The 27,267-nt window shown below is 45.6% G+C and overlaps 1 protein-coding gene across 1 annotated transcript in view; it reads right to left on the reverse strand.

Annotated features, from left to right (window-relative positions):
• Positions 1 to 27,267, reverse strand: part of GRID1 (glutamate ionotropic receptor delta type subunit 1) — a 536,266-nt gene that overhangs the window by 243,586 nt on the left and 265,413 nt on the right. The window contains exon 3 of the mRNA XM_042907973.1: positions 14,226 to 14,279. Coding sequence (XP_042763907.1) covers positions 14,226 to 14,279 — 54 coding nt within the window. The remainder of the gene's footprint in view (positions 1 to 14,225; positions 14,280 to 27,267) is intronic.

Here is a 27,267-nt window from a genome sequence, read left to right on the forward strand (position 1 = left end):
CAGATTCAGCAGAATCTCCTCGTGCCCCTCCTCACATATTAGCACCCTGCACTCTAAACCACTGCCCAGTTAGATGTCTACCCATAATTTCATCCCTCAAGCTCACCACACTGCCCAGACCTACAGCTCGTTGCTGTGACTACTTTTCACCTGAGGGGCACATCCTTCCCTGGGCTGTGTTATGTGAGCAGAGGTACAAAAACTTAATGGATAATAGATCCCTTCTTCCTGAAACCAATATCTGGAAGAGGAAACAGCATTTCATATTAAACGAAACCATTATGCTAAATTGGAATTTCCCTTGGAGGCACCAAGCTTTAATGATATGAAATTCCATAGTGAAGAGCCTGGCACACATGCAGATTCGCCAAGGAAAATGAGAATTAATTTCTTGACTAAAAAACCAGAAGAGTTAAAATCGAGGAAAAGATGATTTAGTGAGGAACGTTTCCTTGAGGGGGAAAGGGGAACAGGGATGTGATTCCACTCCTCATGAAAGGAAGGAGGGCGCCTGCTCCCTCACTGCAAGTCTGCTTGGGGGAGCTTCACTGGGGCCATTGAAGACTCTCACAAAACACAGCCAGGGCCTTAAGCACAATACTGTGAGTTTAATCATAAAAGCTACTTTATGTGTCTTCTATGAGCCCACTGATGCTGCTCATTCCCTTCTATTGGATAAAAATTAGAGAAATTTTCATGACTTTTCTGTGTATTAACCAAGGTTAATAGAAAATTCTTTTTTTAAAGTTTATTTATTTTGAGAGAGAGAGAGAGAGAGAGAGAGAGAGCAGGGGAAGGGAAGAAAGAGTGGGAGAGAAAGAGAATCCCAAGTAGGCTCTGCACTGTCAGAGTAGAGCCCCATGTGGGGCTCGAACTCATGAACTGTGAGACTATGACCTGGACCAAAATCAAGAGTTGGACACTTAACCAGCTGAGCCACCCAGGTGCCCCAAGGTTAACAGAAAATTCTGTCTGGGTACTTGGGTGGCTCAGTCAGTTAAGTGTCTTGATTTAGCTCAAGACTCTTGATTTTGGCAAGTCATGATCTCACCGTTCCCGAGATTAAGCCCTGACTTGGGCTCGGAGCTGACAGTGCAAAGCCTGCTTGGGAATCTCTCTCTCCTTCTCTTTCTGCCCCTCCCCTGCTCACTTTCTCTCTCCCTCTCTCTCTCTCTCTCTCAAAATAAATAAATAAACTTTTTTTAAATATGTAATTTATTGTCAAATTGGTTTCCATACAACACCCAGTGCTCATCCCAAAAATAAACTTTTTTAAAAAAAAGAAAATTCTATGCCACTTTAAGTTGTAAAACCAACTTTTGATTCAGGAATTGATCTAATCCAATATAACAATTGGAAGGTTTATTTCTTCAGTGCAGAAATTTTGTCCCTTATAAGATAAATGAACATGCATCTCCATTTAAGGTAGGACTGGACTGGCTCAAAGGCAGCACCACATTGAACAAGACCAACTTGAGCTTAAAATTCCAGCTTGTCTTTATACAGTTGTGAGACCTTAGTCCTTTTCTGACCCTCAAGTTTATAATCTTTATTCCAGTGTTAGTAACATCTCTCTCAGAAGGTGGATGCAAGGGTCAGTCATATAACAAAAGACTAATATCTCTGCACAAAAGACATGAGCAACTAAAGGCACAAAATTAGAAACATGCATGATCAAAAATTAAATGTCCAAAGTGTTTGGCTTGGCTAATAAGCAAAGAAATACAAATTAACACAATGCAGTGAGCCTTTTTATCTATAATATTGATAAAGATGAAAAACAATGATAGTCGTGTTCATAAAACACAAGAGTGGGACGAGACAGGCACTCTGATAAAAGAAGCTTAGGCTCATTGAGGGCTCCCATACTTTGAAACAGTATTTTTACCATCACTAGGAATCAGACATGTCAGATCTAGGTTGAAGTATGTTGACTGCAGCATTATTTACAACAGCATTAACCAACCTAAGTTTCTAAAAGTGGAGAAGGTTTGCAAAAATTATGATTCCTCCAAATGACAGACTACTACAAGACCATTAAATATTATTCTGAATGCTAATTACTGACAGGATAAATTGTGAATGATACATTCTTAATTGAAAACAATAAGATACAAAGCTGAACATAACAGAGAAACCTCAATTTGGCAAAATAAACTACATATATAAGGCTATTGGAAAGGATAATTCATTAGCATCTTAATTTGTATTTTGTTTTACTATTGTAGAAGATTCAGAAAAGAATAGAGCAATTTCCCCCTGCTTTCCTTCTACCCGTGTCCTTCCCTCCCTACCATGCATGTGCCCACATATATACATGGAAGTAAGCAATACTACAGACTCTAGAAAGTTTGTGCTCTTCTTTCTCCCAAGATATTTTCTTTCAACAAAGATGTGAACTGACAATGATATTGGCTGGGAAGTTTCTGTGGCTTAGAGAATGGGAATAGTCAAAGTGGCTTCAGCTGGGAAGCTTCCAGTTAAGATAGAAAGGGGACAGTAGAGGGGTCTATGGGTCTTCCCATTCCCTGATACGTGATAATCCAGGATGGGGTATCAGACAGGAGTGGCTGGTAGCCATGTAGGAAGCCTGAGCCCAATGCCTGGGGTCCTTCAGGCTCAGAAAAAAAAAACAAAAACAAAAAAAAACAAAACACCATGTCCAAGCTTGAGACCCAAAGTGGGTTGAAACTTCCTGAGTATCTAGACAGATTCTCTATGATTGATCTTGACAGTGCAAAATCCAAGGACCTTTGCACAACCTTCAAGAGGAAAAGGAGGAAGCTATCCTGTTGTAATGGGTTCAAATTTCTTGCCATCCCTTTAAATGGGATTTCACGGATAAATTTAATTTGTTTTGAAATAATGTCTACAAAGCATCCAAAGCAGGGCCTGGCACATAGTAGGTACTCAAATGTAAGTTTCCTGCTTCGGGGAGCAACCACTTGGCTCACTGTTCCTGCAGTACCCCACAGCAGATAAGCAGAGATCTGAGGGTAAGAAAGGAGGTCATTCAGACCCCACTGGCCTCACAAGGTGGGCTCTTTAGCAATTCTTGACCAGAAGCTCCACTCTGCAGCTGGCCAGGAGGAGCACTTGGCTCCTCAGCCCCTCATCACCTTGGCAGCCAGCAAGCCAGTCTTCAGGGCTGCAGGAAACTGCGGCCTAGTACTGATCAATGACAAGTAAAGGGTTTCTTCCCTCCTCTTGCTGAAATTGGACAATATTCATATGGGATTCTTCAACCAGCTTAAGAGACAGTCTTCCCCAGTCCACAGAACATCTTCTGGTTTGAGACAGTGGAAAAAATAACCAAAGCAAAGCCTACTGTCTTTATGAGCCCTTGAACGTTAAGACACTTCACAAAAAGTTTTGGTGTTCTGAATTGTCTCCTGCCTCCACCTCTGCTTCTATGTTCCAGTTTTGAAAGCACACTCCTTGGGAACCCCACCAGGAGCCTCCTATCCCTCCCCCGCCCCACGCTGCGTAAAGGCGGTAGCTGCGTGGCGCATGAGCATGCGCGCATGTGCTTGCTGCTCGCCTCTCCATGTGGTACACGGTGATTAACCAGCCTGGCACAGGAGGTGTAATAACAGACTAGAAGGCACAGATAATAGGATCTTTCTGGCATAAGCAGTGAGTTCATCGGAATCCATCAGAACCCATTTGTGAGAAGAGCAATGGATGGGAATGCACAAAGGTAGACGCTAACCTTTAGTTTTTGGATGCATTTGCTGCACATGGGGAGTAAAGCTATTTTTAAAACTCCCTAAGTGTCAGTACTCCCTTTCCCAAGCATCCTTCTGTCAAAACTCTGCAAAAGGATAACGTACTTGTTGGGGACAATTGATTCACATCTAAAACATGGAGTCTGATTCCACATCAATGGCAGGAATCTAGCTGAGCCGTTCTGTCTGCAGGAAGCTTGAACTTGGTTGCAAAAGGTAGAGGATCTGGAGTGGCCCCTACAAGCATTGCCTAGCTGTAGGTTTGTGATCCAAGAGTACATGTTTCTCACCCATGATGCCATAAGCTCTCTGAGAGTGAGGAGGATATCTCTCAAATGTGCATGAGCATCCCAATGCCTCAGGGGTGGTCAGTACATGTATGACAAACGAATTATAGATTGTCAAGAGTTGCAGATCCTGGTAGGGAGACAGGACATGGAGGAAGAAGTTAAGGACCAATGAAGAATCACTGCCTGAGTTCTCTGGGGGAGTTGGAAAAAAGAAAGGTTATGGAAGAAATTCATAGGTGTTGCAAAGTGAGGGGAGGGTAATTGGATGGAGTTTTAAAGGATGTATAGGAGTCTGAAAGGGAGAACTAGGGCCCCAGGAAGCCCCAAGCACAGTTAGAAATGTTCCAATCCGAGGTCACCCAGACGATGAGTTAAGCCATGGCTCTGTCCCCTGGCACTCCTCATGAAGACATGCACTGACCTGTTATCAATTCCTCAAATCTGGGTATTTCCTTAAGTTCCAAAGATGAACTCCCCTGCAGGACATTAGTGATTGGTTAATAAGAGGAACGCTCCTTCAAGAGTACTTGCTGTGTGCCAGACCCTGTGATGGGTCACTTCTGGTGAGTTATCTCACCTAATATTCACAACTTTCCTAGGAGGTAGTATCATGAACCCCATTGAGCAGATGAAGAAAATAAGGCTTAAGGAAGGAAGTATCCATTGCGTGTTCCCAAAGATTGATCTAAAACACAAGGGTACATCACTACTCTCTTAGTACTATCCCCCAACTCATCTGTACAGCTCCAAGTACTCTTCCCATGGGGCTCTGAAAAGGGCTGGAGAATGATGTTAACGTTATACACAATGACAATTTCCTCATGTATCTACAACCATAAGTGTTAAATTTCATAGATTCCTTTTGGCTGAGGAAGGATAATAGGTACATTCTGAGTAATGACTGGAAGTACATTTTTAGCAAATATGGTTTGTTCCCTTCAGATACTACTCATGTGACAGGTATTAGCTTAATTGTATGGGCTTTTGCAGGGCTCTTTCATTATTTCCACAGGAAATCTAAAACAAACAAAAAAAGGTGGTACTATGTAAAGTAACATAAAGGGAAGAACTCTAATAAAGGTTTTATAAGAAGAAATTTCCATAAATGAGAACTGTATTACCACTTCCAAATGGTAAAAACATTCTAATATTACTGGGGTTCAGTCACGTACTTAGTGTTTAGTTAGTACTGAGTATGAGGAGGAAAGGTAAGAGAGGGGCAGTGTGGCATAGGTATTTATTTCTTAAATTTGGAGTCACCTACACCTAAGTTCATATCCTGACTGCCACTTCCTAAGTGACATTGAAAAGTCAGTCCATCTCTCTGAGCCTCTGTTTCCTTATCTGTAAAATGGAATAATATAAGTTGAGGTACATGGAGACTTGGTCCTCCAACTCTTTCCAACCATTGACCCCACAGGTCATCACATCCTCATAACAATAGCACTTGGCACCAATGTTCTCTCCCTCACCTCAGAAATGTTTTTTTCATTTGACTTCCAGGTAAAGAAACCATAGATACTAATCATATTAATATTCACATTAAATTTAAATCATCTAAGCACTGCAATTAAAAGGCCAAGTGTTACAACAGATAAAATAGCAATATCAAAGTATGAGTGGCTTTCAAGAAACATGCTATATTTTAAGCACAAGGAAACAAGTAGGTTAAAAGTAAAAGAACGGAAAAAGACATATTAGGCTAACACTAGTCAAAATAGATCTGTAATAGCTGCAGTAATATCAAATTATATTTCAGAGTGGAGAACATTTCAGAGCAGAAGGATAAAGGTCATTTTGTAATGATAACAGATCAATTAATCAACAGGACATAAAATCCTAAACATTTATGCCTCTTGTAACGAAGCTTAAAAATACATTAAACAACAACGGATAAAACTACAAGGAGAACAGACAAACTCACAATTAAAGTTGAATATTTTGATACTCCCCTCTCAATAAATGATAGAACAAATAGACAAAAAGTCATCAAGGATACAGAAGACATAGACAACCCTATCAACTAAATTGACCTAATTGACATTTATAGAACATTCCACACAACAACAATAGATTACACATCTTTTTCAAGTGCACATAAAACATTTATCAAGACAGAAAGTGTACTGGACTATCAAATAAGTCTCAATAAATTTTAAAAGGTGTAAGTATGAGAAACTATATTCTTTGACCACAGTGGAACTGAATTAAAAATCAATAAGAGAAAAATCCTTTAAAAATCCCCAAATATTTGGAAACTAAATAACACACTTCTAAATAACCCATGAGTCAAAGAAGAAATCAAAGGGTAATATAGAAAGTATTTTAAACTGAATAACAGTGAAAACACAACATAGCAAACTTTGGGGGATGCCATTAAGTCACTTGAGGGAAAGTTTATAGCACTAAAGAAAAAGTTCTCAAATCAATGATCTCAGCTCCCCCCCCAAGAGAGATATAGATATAGATGGCAAATAGACACATGAAAATATGCTCAGTATCATTAGTTAGTAGGGAAATTAAAATTACAATCATAATGAGGTACCATTACATACCACTATAATGGCTAATATCAAAAACCTGATCAAACCAGCTACTTAACATAATGTGAAGCAATTGGAATTCTCATACCACTTGAAAGATTCTTAAAAAGTTAAACATACATCTACCGTATGGCCCAGCAATTCCACTTGTAAATATGTACCCAAGAAAAATGAAAGCATATGTCCATACAAAGGCTTGTACATGAACATCCACAACAGCCTTATTTGTAATCACTAAAAAATCTAGAACAACCCAAATGTCCATCAGTGAACAAACAGATACTCAAATTGTGATGAATTCATACATTTGAATACTCCTCAATTAAAAAAAGAACTATTGGTATACATCGCAATATGGGTGAATCTCAAAATAATTATCTGGATGGAAATAGCCATAGCAAAATAGGAAAAAGAGTACATACTGTGTGATTCCATTTGTATAAAACCCTGGAAAGTAGGAATAATCTGTAAGTGCCAGGAACAGATCAGTAATTGCTTGGGGAGTGGGAGAAGGTGGGGCTGGAGGTGGGATTACCAAGGGGCACTTTGTGGGTCACAGACATGTTCACTATCTTCATTGTGGTAAGAGTTCATGGGTGACTCATATGTCAAATGTAAATTGTACACTTAAATATATGCATTTACTGTACATGAATTAAACCTCAATAAAGTTGTAAAATTTAAGTGAAAAAATAGATGAAGAAAGGAATGCTGAAAACAACAGTGCTGGGTGCTTGGGTGGCTCAGTTGGTTAAGTGACCGACTTGGGCTCAGGTCATGATCTCATGGTTCATGAGTTCAAGCCCTGAACTGGGCTCTCTACTCTCAGCACGGAGCCTGCTTCAGATCTTCTGCCCCCGCTCTCTCTGCCCATCCCCTGTGCACGCTCTCTCGCCCTCTCTCAAAAATAAATAAACATGAAAAAAAAAAGTGTCTGCATCTGTAATGTCTGATAGATCCGCTGGCGTTTCAGAGGTGGATAGGATGTGGCCCCTGTCCTCAAGGGCTCCTCGGTGGGGCTGAGGAGAGAAACAAGCGGCCCAATTACAACAAACATAATTGGTTTTGAGTGTTCCTAAATTAAATTTGTAGACAGTAAATGGTACAGGGACTTCATATCCAAGCAGAATTGGAATCTTCAAAATGAAAGGAAGAAAAAAATTGAATCTTCTCCTGACCTTTCTCTGTGTCCCAAATAGAGATTTCTTAAAGCTATTTGATTCCATGTTCATATCATGGTCTTTCTTCTTGTTTTCTTCAATTAGTGTATTAGCATTTCTTTCCCCCTCATTATTCATGTATAGCCTCATCTCATTTTCATTTATTTTAACTCAGCATGTGTTTGTGGGTGGGGAAGATTTGGAAGTCTGGACTAACGTTTTTCTGGACTGCTGACAGAAATGCCCTTTGGGGCAAGCCGACGTCTGCACCCAGGGATCCTCATAGAGTATATGTTGGTGGCAAACCAGTGAAAGTAATAAGGTGGGGGCTGAGGCCTGAGGGGTCACAACACAACAGCATTCTGGGCAGAGGCTCGCTGAAGAGGTCCAGACCCTAGGATGACCCTGTGCTTGGGGTAGTGATCTCTTAGGATACACTCAGAGCAGCCCTGTAAGATAAGAGGTGGTTGGAACTAAGACCAGAGAGGGCTCTGAGGTCAGCACATGAGCAACCTCATGAGTCATGTGGAAGAATGTGCACTCTAGCCTCCGGGTCCTGACACTCCACCACCTGCCAACAACCTATTCAAGAGCAGAGGGGAGCACACTGAGAGAAAATGCATGAGTGCAATTGGAACAAATGCACGTGACAGTGTGCACGGCCCCATCCTTGGAAAGCACAGCCGGCTTCAGAGACCGAAGATGCCTGTAGGAGACACCCATTTCTCACTCTTTAACTCTAACTTAGCCACCCTCTTTGATCACAGAATCCTTTTTCCACAAAGCACCTACAAATTAGCAGAACATATGCTCCCAAATGCAATTTGGAGACTGCTGTAGGAAGCCCAGCCAGCACTTCCCCTGCCCTTCTCCCTGGCTGCTCCGCCATCGGCTAATGGCTTGGACTGGGGCTGAAGGGAGCATGCGTGTGCCTCAGAGGAAGAGCTTGTGCCCCATGGGACTCATAAGTGCAGGGAAAGGGGATGCCGAGAGCAGGGGGTGCTGACAGCTGTAGCTCATAGAGCAGAATGACAGCTTTCTGAGTCCATGAAAGATAGGGACAGTTATAAATGCTCTTCTTCCACATGTAGGCAATTAGACAAGCAGAGTCAAGGTGAGGAAGCAGGAGGCCGGCCAGCAGCAGGAGCCTTGATGCACACAAATTCTCTGTGTGTGACTCTCTTGTGCTGGGAACTCTAGGCAGCCTGACAGAAAGGAGGTCCACTTACAGGTTGTTCAGAGAATCAGGCACATGCATCATAGTTGCATGCACAGGGAATCAGGCACAGAGCATCATAGTTGGGGCAAGGAGTGTACGACAGTAAGACAATGAATAACTCTAATGGGGAAATCCAGGAAGACTTTTTGGCAAAGGAGATGTTTAGCAGACCCCTGCTGGAATGTAAGACCTTGGCAATCAGACATTCAGGAAGAGCATGCCAGGTATAAAGGGAGATCCCGGCAAAGACAGAGCCAGGAAAGGAAAATAAATAGAGAAAACAAGTCACTCCTCTGCTTGCAGGGATGAGTCATGGGAGAGTGAGTAGAAGGGTAAGAAGTACATGAAGGTGTACAGGTGCAGTCAGGGTCACCCTAGACAGGTTCTGAGGCAGGGCCCATGATGTTGGCTTTTCTTCACTGAGTAGGAAGCCAACCAGAGGGGTGGAGACATGGGCCCCTGGGAATGGAACGCTGAGTGAGGGAGCATTGGGGAGAGATGCATTGAGCTGGAAGTGGTCACAAGGCTTCCAAGCAGCTGAGTCTAGAAGGCATCTGGACCTCTGGATCTGGAGCTCAGACACAAGTTCTGAAATGGGCATGGGATGTGGTGGTCATTGATGTCTGCTGGAAATGTGGCAGGGGTGCCTGCCAATTCTGTCTCTTCCACCTACACAGCCCAGAGCCTCACTCACTGAGAAACCTAAGAACAAGGGTTACATATGAGCTTCTGAACTGCTTTCTAAACATCTTAAACCATTTCCATCAAAACATGCTTTGGGTGCATGTCTGGAAGAACTACTCTAACAGTCTGAGCTGTTCAGCAACAAACAGAGCACTCCAAGTCCCATCACACTTAGTTCCGGAAGATGCTGAAAATTATATATATATATATTCCATAAAAGAATTTCCTCCAAAAAGTTCCCAAAAGACATATCCTCATGGAAAGGGCATTCTCTTCTGCATTCAGACTCCACCTTGCATTGAGGACACCTGTCCTGCACACTGGCTCACCTGGGATCTGCTGAAAGCCATATGGAGAAGAGACACTCCAGACCAGCTGGTGAAGAGGTTCTGGAAGCTACCTAGCTCATCCAGAGCCATGTGTGACTGGTCCTCAACTGGCAACTTCTGGTGAATGACCCAGACTAGTCCCCTCCATCCCTAAGCCTCGAGTTCAATTGTTGCCTTTGTCTTTCCTCGAAAGCCTACTGAGAAATGTTCTTCAAAGGAACTTGCTCTATCCTAAGTATATCAACCTGCCTTCAACCAAACCTTATTAGGAACCTATTATTTGGGGAATGTTTGGGTGGCTCAGTTGGTTAAGTGTCCTAGTTGTGATTTCGGCTCAGGTCATGATCTCACAGTTCATGAATTCAAGCCCCATGTAGGGCTCTGTGCTGACACCAGGGAGACTGCTTGGGATTCTCTCTCTCTCTCTCTCTCTCTCTCCTCTCTCTCTCTCTCTCTCTCTCTCTTTCTCTCTCTCTCTCTCTCTGCCTCACCCAACCTCCCCTCAAGCATATATACATGTGCTATCATTCTCTCTCTCTCTCACTCAAAATAATTAAATAAACTTAAAAAAGAAAAGAACCTACTCTTTGCATAAGGCACTAGGATTCAGTGATTAGCTAAATTCTGACCATGTCTTCTAGGGACTCATGACCTAGTGGCCACCTTGACAACTGGTTCAATTTGCTTTCCACAGGTTTTTTCGAATCCCCCACCCTCCTCCAAACTAACATATAATTTAAATAATCAATGAAAATATAGTTTAGACCCAAAAGTACATCTGCTTGCCAGTGTTCCCACAGTCAAGCCCAGAGACCTGCAAAATCTAAAAACTATCAGTGAGGCTCACATGCTCACAAGCCTTTCTCTGCATCCAATTACCCCTTCTCCAAATGAAATAGACCTCATGTATACAACACCAATATTCACCAGTGAAGGAGTATATGTATTAAGAAAACCACCAGATTAAGGAAAAAACAAAACAAAACAAAATCACGTGCCTTTGAGTGTTTCTCTTGAATCCAGGAAAATTCATTAAGGAAGTCAGATATAGAGGGAGAAACTAGAAGACACAGCCTGTGAGGAATGAGGGAGCAGGGGCAGAGCTGGGGACCACAGTGCAGGCCTCCTTGGGGGAAAGACATGAGGGGAAGAGGCACCAACCTGAGTTTGTCAAACAAACTGAACTTGCTTCTAAAGAAGTAGGGAGCAGCTCAGGAAATGAGAAGATGGGGCCCCAATACTGTTGCTGAATTCTGGAGACCATGTCGGAAGCACCAAATGCCTTCCCCTGCTTCTCTTCTTCCCACTTTATTTTATCCTATCCATCACATACGACAAACAGCAAAGCAACTGGTAAACATTGTCTGTGGCTCTGTATTTAGATAGAGTCTAGAATGATACAACTATCATAAGAATAATAGGACTTTTGTTTCCAGTGGGGCCATTATGTAACAGGAAACAGCAGTTCTGAATATGGCTGGATCCTAAGGGTAAATCTACATACAATTGAGAGAACAGCTTGCTCATTAACCAAAGGCCACACTGGGACCTAAGGGTCAAAGCTTTATAGGACGACATACCTCCAGATCACAGACTTCAAGAATGTACATGAGCTGACACCAAAGCCAAGAGTGTCTCCATAAGTGTGCATACCTGAGTCCTACCTACTGGCCTCACTGAATTAGACCTTGACCATAGTTTAAGGATCTTTGTCAGGGCCGTATGCATAATAGCATCATTTGGTAGAAATGGCTTTGTAGTCAGTCTTCATACAGAATCCCAAATGCACCATTTAATCATTGTATGACCTTGGGCAAGTGATTTAACCTCTTGGGCCTGCCCTTTCCCAACTGTAAAATGGGGATGATAATAACTGTCATATAGGGTTGTTGATGAGGTCTAAGGATGGTCCCAAATATAAAATGCTCTGACAAGTGCCTGGCATATAATAGGTGATCAGGAAATGGTAGGTGTTGGAGTGCCTGGGTGGCTCAGTTGGTTAAACTTCGGACTCTTGATTTTAGCTCAGGTCATGATCCCACGGTCATGAGATTGAGCCCTGCATCGGGCTCCAAGCTGACAGTGCAGAGCCTGCTTTGGATCCTCTCTCTAGCCTTCTCTCTGCCCCTCCCCTATGTGTGCTTTCTCTCTCTCTCTCCTTCAAAATAAATAAATAAACTTTAAAAATTAAATAAGTAAGGGATGCCTGCTAGCTCAGTCGGTTAAGCATCCAACTTCAGCTCATGACCAGGTCATGATCTCGAGGTTTGTGAGTTCGAGCCCCATGTCAGGCTCTATGCTGACAGCTCAGAGCCTGGAGCCTGCTTCGGATCCTGTGTCTTCCTCTCTCTCTGCCCCTCCTGCACTCATGCTGTGTCTGTCTGTCTGTCTCTCTCTCTCTCTCAAATATAAAAGTAAAAAAAAAACATAAAAAAATAAAAATAAATAAATAAGAAATGGTAGGTGTTACCCTTTCATTCTGAAGAAGAATAGCCTCCTATAGAAAAGGAAGCCAAGAAAGGAGATCACTTCTGGAGGAGGATACACTTAGCCCGGGGATATTCACATGATGTGTGCCCCAGCCCACAATGTGCTGCTGACTGTCGTGGGGCACAGCTATCCTCTTGGATGAGGCTGTTCTAGTGTGGCTGACATCTGTCAGCCTGACTACTCCTGGTGACCCTAAGTAAGTCCTGGGGTCCAGCTGCCCCAGCAATGCCCTTGTGGGCACTTCAGCACTAACCATTCTGAAGTCACTCCTAGCCATGAAGAGGGGCTCAGGAGGGACAGAGGACCCTGGAGGTGAGTCAGGATGCAGCGGAGAAAAAAGCATACAGGTTAAAGATGCAAAATCAGAGTGCTTTTTGAAGACTGACAACAGAGGAACACTGACGATTCAGTTTGGAGGAGTCACCAAAATATTCAAGCTAGCACCAGACATTTGCCTTAAGAGGCACATGAAATGCATCCCTTCTCTGGAACAAAGAAAAACAGACTTTGAAGAACCCATAGAGAAGATGACAAAGCCCAGAGGATCAAAACTTCCCAGGACCAAGGAGGACTCCAGCAGGCTCTGAAGAATGGGGAGGTGGCCAACATGTCCCTTCTAATTAGCAGCACAACCAGCCACAACCCGAGGTAAATGGACAGTTAACTTGCATTGTCCAACAGGCCCGGGTAGAGCTAATAAGATGTGAATTTATGGAGGAAAGCCATGAAAAGTGGGCCTTGCAAAAGTTACTATCTGATACTACCTGCAAAATTATTAAAATAAGCCACCCAAAACTCTTCCAGCCATAGAGCACTGAGCTAATGAAGAAACACACATCATAAAAGAATAAATTACCTCTATAATAAACCTTGCATCTTCTAGAATGAGGCCATTAGAAATTGATCAGTTAATTTAGGAGAAGCTGAAGGCCAAAGCCCTGATGAAAGCATGCACCAGGAACCGTCTTCCGGAATCAGCTCTGTTAACAGCATGCTGGGGTCACACAGGCTGCCCTAGTGGTGTTTCCTGAATGGGCATGTGGTTAAAGACCACTCACTTGGAATGTCTGCAGTGTGGAGGAGGTCAGAGCCAGGCAGGTAAAACAGGTGAAGAGAGGACCGGGCCACAGTGAAAACTTGGTGTTCCCCTTCTTCCCAGCACCCAAAGCAGTGGGATGGCCTGTCATGGGAGAGACTTCTCATCTACCCGCTTTAAATGGCTACACTGATTCCTGCCCCCGCTAGGTCCAGGGGCGTGTGCACACACGTACACACTCACACACATATACATCTACACTGTCACATATGCTGACATACGTGTTTTCACATATACTCCCACATGCAGGCACTCATACATACACACATTCACAGTCATGTAACACACAGAACTGCAAACTCCTGCATGAAATGCAGCCTCCTCCATCCCCCCTCACTCCTCTGCCCCACTCCCTCTCCATCCCATCTTTTAACCTGCCCCAATCTCTCCAGCCCCCAACCCCCTGACCAGCTGTCTCTCCTCACTCTGCACATCTAATGCCTGAAACCACTTCTCTTCTGACTTCATGTACTCCAATCTTGACTCTTTCCCTGGTTCTCACCTGCTCCCCTGAGCATCTTGGCAGGTCAGGTCCAACTCTCTGAGACCCTGTGCTGCACGGTGGGGCCCTGGAATTCACTCCAGCATCCCAAGTCAGAATTGGCCCCAACAGCTTCCCACTGAGCTTTCTCAAGGGGCTGGGGGCTCAGTGCAGGCTGCACCCCTTCCCACTCTGGGGCTCTTACCTCATTCACAAAGACCCAGTGGCTGTCCTTGGAAGCCAGATTGGTCTCTACGGCCTGCAGAAAGAAAAAGAAAACAAACATGAATAGAAGCAAGCCAGAAGCTGGTAGACACGCAAGATGATTGCCGAGACGGGGTTTGATAAACATTGTTCTTGGAGATTTTTTTCTTCACAAAACATGCCATCCCCTGAGCTTTCCCTGCCTTAGCTACAAGACGCATCATTTGAACACAGATATCTGATTTCCTGCTGTTTTCCAAGCTCTTACGCAGTAGCCCTCAGCAAGGTGGAAGCTCTGGTTCCTACAGGCATCACAGGGCCACCAAAGGTGAGGGCTTTCCTCTCCCCTCTCAAAAGAGTACCTGCAAATGCTTTTCTGAAGGGGAGCTTAGGGGGATGATTCTCATTACTGCCAGAGGCTAAAAATCCGAAATCTGGAATGAGGGATTTATGGCAGCTTGTCCAGCTGCAATGAATGACACCTGGGAGAACAGCAGCTCACAGCTGGGGTTCTGAGCTGCCTTCAGTTCTAAAGAACCCATAAAGGACCCATAGAACTGGCTCTTTCTTGCTTCTGGGCAATGACCCTACTCCCATCATTCTCTCTTCTAGCACTTTGTTCTGTTTCTTTATAGCACGTGCTATTTCTGTGCTTGAATATTAGTGGCTTATTTATTTCGTACTATCTATCTCTTTCACCAAGTTGGGGTCTCCATGACGACAGGGGCCACATCTTGCGTGGTATCCCAGAACCTTACCCTTTAACTGGCACATAGTGTTCAATATATGAGTGAATATTGCTGTTGAATACGTGAAGAAAGTGGAAGAGGGTGAAAATAAGGGTTCCTTATTTCGTTTCTCATATGTTTTATGGGTGCTTTTATCCTCCTTTAACTGGAAAGCCATCAGATTGAAAGGAGAGAAGGAACTGATCATTGTCAAGCATGTCCTGTGAGAGCTCTCACAGCTAGCATGTGTCAAGTACTTGCTGAGTACCAGGCACTGTGCCAGGCCACCTATGAACGTGGGAGAGAACTATCAGATTGTAGTCCTCTTTTATTTTTACTTTTTTGTGTGTATTTTTGTGATGTAATTTTTATTACTCTTTTTTATTTGAAAAAAAACACAGAGAAGTAAAAATGTTCAAAATCATCCCATAACCTTGCCCCCTTTTTAACAATGTGCTAAATGGGGTGCCTGGGTAGCTCAGTCGGATAAGTGTCCGACTCTTGATTTCAGCTCAGGTCATGATCTCAGGGCTCGTGGGTTTGAGCTCCATGTTAGGCTCCATGCTGGCAGCACAGAGCTTGCTTAGGATTCTCTCTCTCCCGCTCTGTCTGCCCCTCCCCTGCCTCACATGCGCACGCTTTCTCTCTCTCTCTCAAACTTTAAAAAATAAACTTTAAAAGATAAAATAAAATATGCTAAATGGTGAAATGTCCCTTTTACCCCTCCGCATTTATCCTCCAGAGATTGTTAAGGTGTCCCCTTCTAGAAGGTTGTGGTCACATCTGCAAGTACATATCTATGTACCCATATCAGACAGATGTTTTTATTTAAATGAGATCACGAAATATGCATCAGGTTACAACTATCATTTTTTTACTTATCAATATATCAAGAATATCTTTCCTCATCAGTACACAGAGCTCTGACTCTTTCTCCTTAACCATGAGGCATAGAGGGCTAAAGAGCCTGCCTGCACCAGCAACCCAGCTATATGTGGGAGGTACATCATTGCACTGTCTGTGCACGGGCTTCTGTTAAAACTTCATCCACACAAAGAATGGACACGTTTGTTAGCCAGCACAACAAGCATGTGGAAATAGAGTCTGTGTGAGTGTCCCAGCTCTAGCATCCCAGTCCTTTACAGAAAGCTCCCACAGGACACCAATGGTGGGCACAGGGGTCTTTCTGGGCCATCTGGGGGTTAAAGACACAAACTCCCCTTCTCCAGCCTAGAAGTGAGAGGGTGCCAGCCCCTGTGAAGACAAATTAGGATGGGAGTCTGGACTGGGCTGGAAAGGACTGCCTCCACCAGCTGTCATTTAACCCCTCTGGTCTCAGTTTGTTCATCTGTAAGACATATATAACGCTTGCTTCCTCTTGTCTGCCAATATCTTCAGTCCTCAATCTCAAGAAGCAGCAAATACAAAATGGCGTCCATACAAATCCCAAGCCTTTTTCACAAAGCAGAGAAGGGAAGTGGCCATCCCCCACCTTTTGTAGGTTCCACCCTTATTCCTTGATCCATCACATTCTTGGAACCTGGAAGTCTTCTGGAGCCACACAAGTCCTCCTCCTTATGAGCCACGCCCCCACAAAACTCTCCCCTCCTAGGCTGCTCCATCCCCCACCTCAGGAAGGAGGCTCCAAGTCTTCTCTGTTCTGCCCCTGAAAGAAAGGATCTCCAGAGATGCCAAACTCCTGTGGGGCCATGTCCCAAAGATACTTTCTCCCCATTCTACAAACTCCACAAACCAGGCCCTCTCCCTAGAAGCTATGAGGACTTAAGGGCCAGTTGCCCTCTGAGGAGCCTCAGATCCTCAGAGGAGGTAACTATCAGGGAACTTATAGGTTCCAGAACACTGGAACACTGAACTGAATCTAAAGAGATGTAGATTAACAAGGCTGCACTCAAAGGCCTGCTCTGGGTTTCCAGGAACAGAAGGGCAACTGGGGAGAGGAGACTTAGAAGAAACACTGCTGGGGCCGGGAGTTGACTACTGGGCTACACCACTTAATGGAGGACACCACAAATTAGACTTGGTCACGGAGTAGGCCAGTGAAAGTATAGGTGTCTTTAGGCACGTGAAGAACTGTCATGGGCAAGAGAGACTGGAATTGCTCTTTGCAGCCTCTCAGAGTTTATTTAGGACCAAGGTCTCCAGTAATCTGGGAGGCAGGTATCAACACTATGTAAGACAGAATTTTCTGATTTTCCAAGTAGTTCAAGATGGAATGGGGCTGCCTCAGGAGCAGTGAGGTCTCATCAGGGGAAGTGCCTTAGTGGAAGGTGAACGGCGTGTCCCTGAAAGGTATTTAAGTATCAGCATAGAAGCTGACCATGGGCAAAAGGCAAGACTTAATCACACACTGACATTCCAAAGCAATGATTTTCAAGTCTGGCTGCATGTAGGAATCTCTTAGGGAGCTTTTAAAAGTGAAGACCTTGAGGGGTACCTGGGTGGCTCAGTTGGTTAAGCATCTGACTCTTGATTTTGGCTCAGGTCATGATCTCACAGTTCATGAGTTCGAGCCCAGCATGGGGCTCTGAGCTGACAGCATGGAGCCTACTTGGTAATCTGTCTCCCTTGCTCTCTCCCCCTCCCCCGCTTGCTAGGTCTCTCTCTCTCTCTCTCTCTCTCTCTCTCTCTCTCTCTCAAATAAAAACCTTTAAAAATTTTTAAAAAGATGTATTTTTAACAAATGTAGACTTTGGGGCCCAATTCCTTGGGATCCTAATTCACTGGGAATGGTGATATGCCTGAATCCTGTGTTATTTCAGAGCTCTGACCCTGACTCTTGGCCTCTGCAGCTGGGAACACTGCTCCAGAATGTTTGGTTCTGTGAATCTGAAGGTACAGGTGCACCTGTGCAGGAGAACGGTCCTCTGTGTACCCACAGAGCCAGCAGTGCAGAGGACCTGCCACAGCTGCTGGGACATCCCAGGGAACAGGTGGGACCCTGGCTACCCTCAGGAGTTTTTCTACCTGGTCTCAGACTCATACATGAAATATACTGATGGAGAGAATTGATCAGAAAACCCCACAGGACAACTGGCCAACTTTTCTGTCCTACTTTCCTCATCAATTAAGCTCAGCTAATTTGTTAAGCCTCTTTTCCCCACACAGAGATAAATAGCATTTGGCTGTAGCCTTTTCCAGAGGATGCAACTCACCCAGAAGCTGAGCTAGACTGTAAGAAGGAGAAGCTACTGCAGATTTGGAAAGAACACCTCCCCCCCTACCCCCTAGTTACTGGTGAGCTGCCAGCTCTGTGGGAAGAGCCCTAAATGCTCACAGCCCAGTGGGCAGTGCCCCTCGCAGCACCACTAATTCCCCGTCTAAGCGCTATCCTTTCCTCTTCCTCCTCAGCCATGTCTGCAGCAGGTGCAGCTGAGTCCTCCCTTCCGTGGCAGGGCCAGCAGGGTAAGGGGGAAGCAGGCAGGCAGAGCATGTTGGAATCCCAGTTCTGGCACTGCTTGGTTGCGGGCTGCTGGCTGAGCTACTCCACCTCCCTGAGTGGCAGCTCCACGCCTTTAAGGCGTTCGAATGCCAACAGTGCTATCGATGCTCTGCCCACATTCCCCCTGAATCCCATTAGGGTTTTTGAGCACACTGGCTCCCTGTGTGCATTCACGCCCAACGGCAGATACCCGTGGCTCAGGCTGCCGGAACCCCGCACAGCACTCACTGTGCCTGGGAATTTACACCCCTCAGCAAGGACAGAGAGTGTCACATATACAAGTCCCAGATGCCCTGTTCCCAGATGGGGACTGCTTCAAGTGTGAGCTCTGCTGGTTACAGAATTTCTCCATGGACTGAGCCCAAACTGCCTCATTGCTAGCACACCAGCTCTGGCTTCCTTCATTTCCCTGCCACATTCCCACTCCCCTGCTGTCTTTCTTTCTTTCTTTTTTTTTTTTTTTTATTCCCCTGGGGACACTTCTTAATAAATCATTGTCACACAAATCCTCACTCCAGAGTCTGCTTCTGGGAACCCAACCTGAGACACACACCTCCCACCCTGGGGTTATCATGGGAATTCAATGAAATTATGTGAAGCTTCCAGCCCAGAGAGTTGCTCACTACAGATAATGAGTGAACATGAAGGTGTCCTCATTCCTTCCACTCAAGACCCCAGCCTGGTCTTTGTTCAATGGTTTCTTGAATGTGTAGACATGTATAGTCTCTCATCTATTCCCTCCTTCACTCAACACACTGTGCCTGCCACACACCAGCTATTGTCCTAACTCTCCTCAATACGGGTATGAGCCAGGAGCCTCGTCCGTGCCATCATGGAGCCAACAGTACCAAGATAACCGACAATAAACACAATGTGGCGAGTGTGATAAGTGCCCTCTCCTCCAGGAATCCACAGACCCTTTAAGGCAGCACAACGTGGGGCCTCCCTTCACCTCGGCAACGCTGTGAGTCCATTGCTATGAAACACCATCGGCACGGGCAGAGAAGTGTTGAGCTGACTAGACAAACAAAGGGCAGCCCTTCATTCTGTGGGTGGGGAAGGGAGTGGAGTGGGCTATTTGCTCTGGGTGGGTTCTGGTCACTCGTCTCCAGCAAGTAGGGAGGCTACGTTCCTACAGCTGGGCTTCTCTGCAGGAGCTGGGCACCAGGACTGTGGGGCAACCCTCAAAATAACACAGTGGTAGGCAATAGAGTCCTGCGCAACAGTAGGAGCTCCACCTAGACCCTGTGGGAGGCAGGAACGAGGTCACAGTGACCCCAAGGAGTCCCTGCAGTGTCATGATGCCTTGACACAGCACCAGCAGCCCTGGTTAAGTTGCTGCTGTGAGTCCCACAAGGCCTGGCCAAACCATCAGTGGCCGACTTTCCAGCTCTTGTGGTCCATCAGTAGATTGGCCAACACAGAACTTTAGAAGAAGAGCTGAGGAGGTGGAACCTTCCAAGGCTCATGCTGACTCCTGTTTGAGCCACTTTTATTTTTTTTAAATGTTTATTCATTTATTTTGAGAGAGAGAGAGAGAGAGAGAGATAGAATCCCAAGCAGGCTCATGCTATCAGCATGGAGCCCAGTGCAAGGTTTGATCCTACAACCACAAGGTCATGACCTGAGACGAAATCAAGAGTCAGACGCTAGACCAACTGAGCCATCCAGGTGCCCTGAGCCCCTTTTAAATAGAAGACCCGAGGAGCTTACCATGGCACGTAGCTCATAGAAAGGGCTGGAATGGTGGACACAGGTAGCCAGCGGTGAGGGGCATCACCTATAGAGACAGAGCCAGGTGTCTACACTTGTCCTGACACCCACACACCACCTTCTTGAGAGAAAAGCACACTGTCATAGCTACACGCCTCTTAGGGAAGTGGAAGGCATCTGTCCCTCCCACACCTAGAGAAGAGAAAGTGTCCCCTCATCCATGAGCAGCAGCCCCTGTCTGAACCTTGCTCCAATCGCATCACCAGAGCTCTCGTATAGGTGATGCAGGACACCAACAGGCCATCCTGCAGGCCCCCTGGAGGCCAGGGGACATTTGAATCCTGTCCTGGCTATTCAGCCACTCTGGTTCCACAGTTTCCCTAGAGAAGTAGATACAGACCAAAGCCCCCGCTCCCAGCTCCCCAAAGCTCTGGACAGGAAGCAGTCCCTAGTGCTAACGGGAATCGTATATGCAGGGTGGCCCGTCTTGGCCACATACAGGTGGAGATCAGTTCTAATATCCAAATCCCTCTAAGGAGGCTGAGAAGACAGCAGTTCTGAGGGGCCGGAGGAAGCACCTCCAGTCCAGTCCCCTGCCTCTGCCTGCAGCCTTTCGCACAGGACCAAGTCAGGACCATTTCCTCCAATCAAGCACCCCACCAGACTCTTCGATACTACATCTCCCCCACTTCACAACACACACACTTTCCTTTACTCACACGCCCTAATGAGCCAGGCAGCGTTCTCATCCCCGTCTGTTTGGCGGGGACCCGGGACCTAGATCTGGCCTCGTAGCTCACACAGGTCCCTCCGCTAGTACCTGGCAGAGACTGGATTTGAACTCGGGTCTCTCAGTCTCCAAATCCTGAGTTCTTTTCCATCAGTCACGCTGCTCCTCAACAGGCCCACATAGCTATCAGAGCAAGAATGTGAGCCTTTGGGCCTGTGCCCACCCCTGACAATGGGGACAAAATGATCTTTTTTCTCATAACCGAGAAAACACCGTTAGGAGCGGCAGTGCCTTCCTTCTCCAGGTTAACTTGTTCTCATAAGCCTGAGACCATTATTCTACTTGCATTTCTTAAGTATGAGCCTGTTTCACTTTATCTTGGCCTAAAGGAATAGTAAATGGAGTGGAAAGAAACCTCCACATGGAAGCCTTCCAGCAGCATAGCTGAGGATTTATTTCACAAAGTGCAAATGCCACCGATTATTTATGTATGTGTTAATTGTTGGCCACTCTTCTCTAGGCACCCCCCAACACTGGGAGCCTGAGATAATGAAAACTTGTCAACAATTAGCATCTTTTTAAAACCCCAGCTTGTAACATTTCAGAACATTCCCTCCATGGAGCGCACAGCCTGGCATTTTCCCAAGGACAGATAGCACGCTAACTTTAAAGACCCACTGCTGCCTTTGCAACAACATGCTATTTAGGAACAATTCTCTGTGTGCGATGTCACCCTTCCGGAGCATGAGGGAGTGCAATGCCCCCCATCGGCAAAGAAGGGGAGTAGCTGGCTACAAGACTACGGATGATTCAAGGAGCCCCTTTACAAGGAAATCAGCAAAGCAGCCACCATGTGGCCCAACTTCAGAAGCTATGCCCAGAACCATGAGCAAACCCATAAAGGGCAGCCACTGCTGAACTACTTCTGGTCACTCTGGGCTTTCCAGAGACTTGCCTCCTCAAGAAAAGGGCCCGAGATGCTGGCCCAGCTACTTCTCCTGTTTACCCTAGCCTTGTTTCCAGAACTTCCTGGGGCCTTGCTCTTACTGGAAAACTGCCTTAATGTTCTCCCCAAGTCGATGGCTCTTACTGCTGGCTCCATCCTTACTCCTAGGTCCTACTGGGGAATCCTGGACCATATGTGGGTTTCTTTTCTAGTTTCTTCTCCCAGTCTCTTCCCAGGAAACAGCTCCTCCTGACCAAGCAGGAGTTACCTGTTCCCACCTCACCCATCACTCTGCTAGAGCTTTCTTGAAGCCGAGGGCCCTCACCCTTGGTGGAAGCAGGAAACACAGCCACCTGAGCACACAGACAGGCAGTTTAGCCTGTGTGAGTTGTTGGGAAGGTTGGTTGCTGGAGGATGGTGAAGACAAGGCAATTGCACCAGGCTACACAAGGCCATCTGGGGAAAGTGTGACAGAATTAAGCCTGTGTGGCTTTCCAACCCGACTCTGGGGGACACTAAGAGGGCATTTGCTGAGGGAAATCTGAGCCTGCTATTGGGAGTCTGGGGAAGGTGCTGGCTGCAGACTGGGTGCAATTGTTGGCACTTTGTGAACACCCCCCTATACCCAGACCCTGAATTAAGCCCTCTGCACACAATACTTCAATGAGTCCTCACAACTGTCCACTGAAAGTGGCTTCTGATCTGAACAGAGAGATGGGGAAACTTGCCCAAAGCCTCCCTGCAAGTCAGCATCACAGAGGCACACAACCTGCCCTTCTAGTGTGTCATGCCAACTTGAGGACAAACTCACTCTGGCCACTTCTTGGGGATGTTTCATACAGAAGCAAGAGTCGAGATGGAAGGCAATGCAGATAGTGATGAGGCCCGGATAGGAAATCTGGGAAGCCACAGAGACTTCTGCAAAGTTGGGTCCCGGATTCTACAGTTTCCTGCCACCGTCAATGCCGTGATCCTCCAAACTCCTGGGTCACGTGGTCCTCTGGTCGTACATGGGGAGGAGCCTCCAGTCCCTCACTAAGGGCTAAGGCCTGGTCTAGATACCATGCAGGCCCTTCCCAATATGGCACCTGACAGACAATGAACTTTGAAAGATGTCCATGGAATCAATGAATAAGTGGATTCACACTCCCGCAATACTTCCCTGGTGCTGAGTACGACAAAGGCCAGGGACATCAATAGGAAGCCCCCAGTACTCAGAAGGGGTACTGACATACAGGTATTTTTTCCTTTGCATGGTACTATGTTAACAGAAACCCATGCATCCAGGACCTGTGTCCTCATTTTGCACCATTTGGATATGCACTTGAGTTTTGGTTAACACTGTTCTGTCAAAAAAGTACCGCCTATTTGAAAATAGCACCCTTTTCCTACACATCTGAGAGAAGGTGAAATGAAACAAAGTGAACTTGAAAGGTGGATAAATGCAAGACATGGTGACCTTTGGAAACATGATCACATTTTAGAGTTCTATATGGGGATATAACTGTTTCTTCATTTGGGCTGAGTGCTGGAACTCCTGATGTAAGCTCCCTTATATCCTGCTTAACAACATAGTAAGTTCTGGAGTAGTCTGGTCAATCAAATGGCATTTGAGGGAGGGGAGGGTGGGTGATGGGTATTGAGGAGGGCACCTTTTGGGATGAGCACTGGGTGTTGTATGGAAACCAATTTGACAATAAATTTCATAAATTTAAAAAAATAATAATAATAAATAAATAAATAAATAAATAAATAAATAAGAAAGCCTTAAACTCAAAAAAAAAAAAAAAAAAAAAAAAAAAAAAAAGACAGCCCTGTAATGTAGTTTGGTCAATCAGCTGGCATTTTAAAAGCACTGTAACACTGAAGAAAGGATACTCATTGTTAGGTTTTTGGGGTTTTTTTGTATCGTTGTTGTTGTTGTTGTTTGTTTTTTACACTGGCTTTGATCTCAGAAAAACTATTATGTTGCTATTGAAAAAAAAAAGCAAGCAAGCAAGCATAATTGACTAAACACATGTAAAAATCTGATAGATCTGGACAATTTCTCGTCGATCATTAGACCTCCCTGGCCTTCGTCTTCACTGTTTACCAAGTTTGAGATAAACAGCTCTTTCAAACCGCCTTCCCACTCTGTGTGGAGGGCAGAAGTGCCAGCTCACAGCCTCCGGGGATGAAGATTCATTACAGATCATTTGTGGATCCTTCAGATGAAATAGAGACAGGTTCCAGGGCTGTGCTGGAAGTGCAATTTACTGTAATAAAAAGTGAGAATATGCTACATGTGGACAATTTATGAGGAAACGTTAATATCAGCAGAAAAATGAAATGGAGTCTGCTCACAGGCACGACCTGCTTAATAAGAGCAACTTGGAGAAAGTAAAGCCAGGCGCTGCCGATAAGTAGCAACTGATGGATACTCGGATTTTAATAAATGGTCCATAATTTCCCCACCATCTGGAGGGCACAGACGCCAAATAAGACCCTCCCATGTTCGACTCTCACAGACACCCAGGCTTTGTCCTGCTGGGAGGGCAACGGGAGCCGGCTTTTCTATCGGATCTTGTCTCACGGAGAAGAAGGGCATTCCCACCATTGGCCGCATGGCCACGACCGCACAATGCCTTTTGAGGACGGAGAGGTACAAGAGAACAAATCACTTCTGAGCTTATTTACACTCCGGTTTGGCGAGAACAGCCGCCAGCCTCTGCAGCGGGCTGTGAACAATCTCGTGACGCGGTCCCCCAGAGGCCAGGGGACACAGCTCTTGGGTGGCAGGTGGCTGCGCTGAGCCATTTCTCATACGCCCTGCTGTTCAGCTCTAGCTTAAGTGATTTTCAGATATAAGCAAAGCAAGGTCCAAACCTGATTAAAAATGTTTTCTTCTCCCTCCCAGGAGTATTTACACGTTCATGCTGGAGCTTGAGAAGGTGCTGCCTGCATCCAAAGACTGGCTCTAGGGACTCGCAGCATGAGGGGCTATGAAAGGAAAGGAAGGGGTGGGGACCATCTGGGGCAGAAAACTCCCTCCTAGGGCCACTGGGTCACATAAGGCCCCACAGACCTGCCCCCTTGTGTGGCTGTCAGCACCAGAGACCAGACCCACAGCAGACGTCCACTGGGAGAATATCTACACTGCCGGGGCTGCTCAATTAAAGCATCAGCGTTCAAGGTTAATACCGTGACCCCTTCAAATCCTGCCAGGCAAGCGGCTTCTGCACACGGATCTAATTCCTTTTCTCAACCTAAATTGTTTTTAAAAGATGGAAGCGTTTGAATTCTTTTTAAGGCAATAAAGTTGAAAGTAGCAATTCTTTACCAAGCTGATAAGAGCTGCTGGGTGTAATTTGTATTCTTTTTTATGAGCCTGACTTTTTGGAGAATGGAATAGAAAGAAAAATATCTTCTTTTCAGTTCTGGAGACAAGAGCTGCTTCTTCCTCAGAGTGCCGGGGAGGAGTTCTCTGGCTCAGGAATTGTCAGGAAACAAGTCCCTGATTTGTGACATGGGAAAGCCAGGGAGGTGCCCTGCATTGGAGAGGGGGCATAAAGCTTACCCAGGCATTCTGGCCCTAGTGAAAATGCTTCTAAGAGGCCATGGGCGGGGCTGTGAGGTCCTGGGGAGTAAGGAAGAGAGGATATTGCAAATTCACTGAAAAGAGAAAGGGGAGGATCTATTTCCTTTAGAATCCACAATATAAACTATTCTACAACCTTTGAGACAGTTTCTCTCCAAGTACAAAGCCTCTGTGCAGTTGGGTCCCAGACCTGGACATGGCCAGGAACCTAATTTTAGCCCCAAATCCTCTGGGCCCAACAATAAAGACACGTTAACTCTTGGGGTATCTGGGTGGCTCAGTCGGTTGAGCATCCGACTTCAGCTCAGGTCATGATCTCATGGTTAGTGAGTTGGAGCCCCACATCAGGCTCTGTGCTGACAGCTCAGAGTCTGGAGCTGGCTTTGGATTCTGTGTCTCCCCCTCTCTCTGTCCTTCCTCCACTCACACACTGTCTCTCTCTTGCTCCTCAAAAATAAATAAACATTAAAAAAATTAATAAAGCCATGTAACTCTACATTCAGCTGCTAGAAGGGGTAGACACAGAAGCCAAATACACATAAGCTTTGTCCTCAGGGGGGTGTGGCCCACCTACCCCACCCTCAACCCCCTTGGATAGCACAAAGCACTTAGAAAGGCCCTACCCATGAATGAGACATTGCTTGGAGATAAAACTCTGGGCACAGGGCTTCCAGGCTCAGTATCTCGAGTAGAAAAAGCAGTGAGAAAACTTACCATAACCATGTCCTACACTTGCCTTAGAGCTGCAGATCTGAAGCACTACACTGGTTTCATCTAATTTGATGATCTCGGTGACAAGCATAAGAGTAGGAGGCAATCCTATCTGACCCCCAGGGCAACTCTAAACCTTGAACTCTCCAAATACTCCCATCCATGTGCGCACACACATATACAAACACACACACACACACACACACAAACAATTCCATTTCATACACCTTATAGGGGGAAATGGGGCACAAGTAAAAAGATCAATGAAACAACAGGCACAAAATGCCAAGGGTAGGCATTATTGCATCCTTACCAAATTCCTATGTCAGATTCACACTGGTCTTTCTTGTTTTCACGACCAAATGTTCCACATGGCCTCCAAGGTGCTTATTCCAAAATGTAAGTTTTCTATCTATATCGGCACTATTTCTTGCAACAAATCCTGAAAGGTGACCATTTATGATCCCCTTTGAAAGAAGAAGAAGGTGAAGCTTACAAAATAATAAATGTCCAAATAGCTAGCTCTTTGGGTTCACAGACAGGAAGAGCATCATCTCTGCCCAGACTGGAGAACTCAGGAGCACAGCTCAAATAATGATAGCACGAGATAGCCTGTGAGCACATCTGGAGTAGCTATGTGTCCCACCAGACACCAAGGATGGGGAGACGCATGAGGTCTCAGCCCCTCCCCTCCAGTCATTCAGTGTAGACTTGATGTTTCTTGACTCTGTACTTCCTAGTACCAGGTTGGCTATAGCCCAAGGGAAGGGCCAAGTGCCAACCAGTGCTGGTCTGGCAGTTCAGGGCTTGGGGGGGTGGGGACGGGGGAGGACAACTGGCACAAGCCAAGAGGCCTCAGGCTAGAAAGGGACCCAGTCCCTATAAGTTTCCTAAGGAATCTGCCTTATCTAGAGAGAGAGCAAGGCTTCAGGGAGGCCCAGAGGTGAAAAAGAGGCTTTTTGGATTCATCTACTTTGGGGAATCATGGGATTAAAAAGTCAAAGAAGCAGGTGTCAACCTTGAGAAAATCCATGAGCAGGTATGAGAGAGATAACAGCAGGGTCCACCCACCCATTTAACAACCATGTACCTGGGCTCCTAGGAGGGGCCAGGTGCTATAATCAATCTGGAAAAGGAAGTAAGGGAGTCTTGGGCCTTATCTTTGAGTGAATCCAACC

This window comes from Panthera leo, chromosome D2, assembly GCF_018350215.1.
Source record: "Panthera leo isolate Ple1 chromosome D2, P.leo_Ple1_pat1.1, whole genome shotgun sequence".
Classification (NCBI taxonomy): Eukaryota; Metazoa; Chordata; class Mammalia; order Carnivora; family Felidae; genus Panthera; species Panthera leo.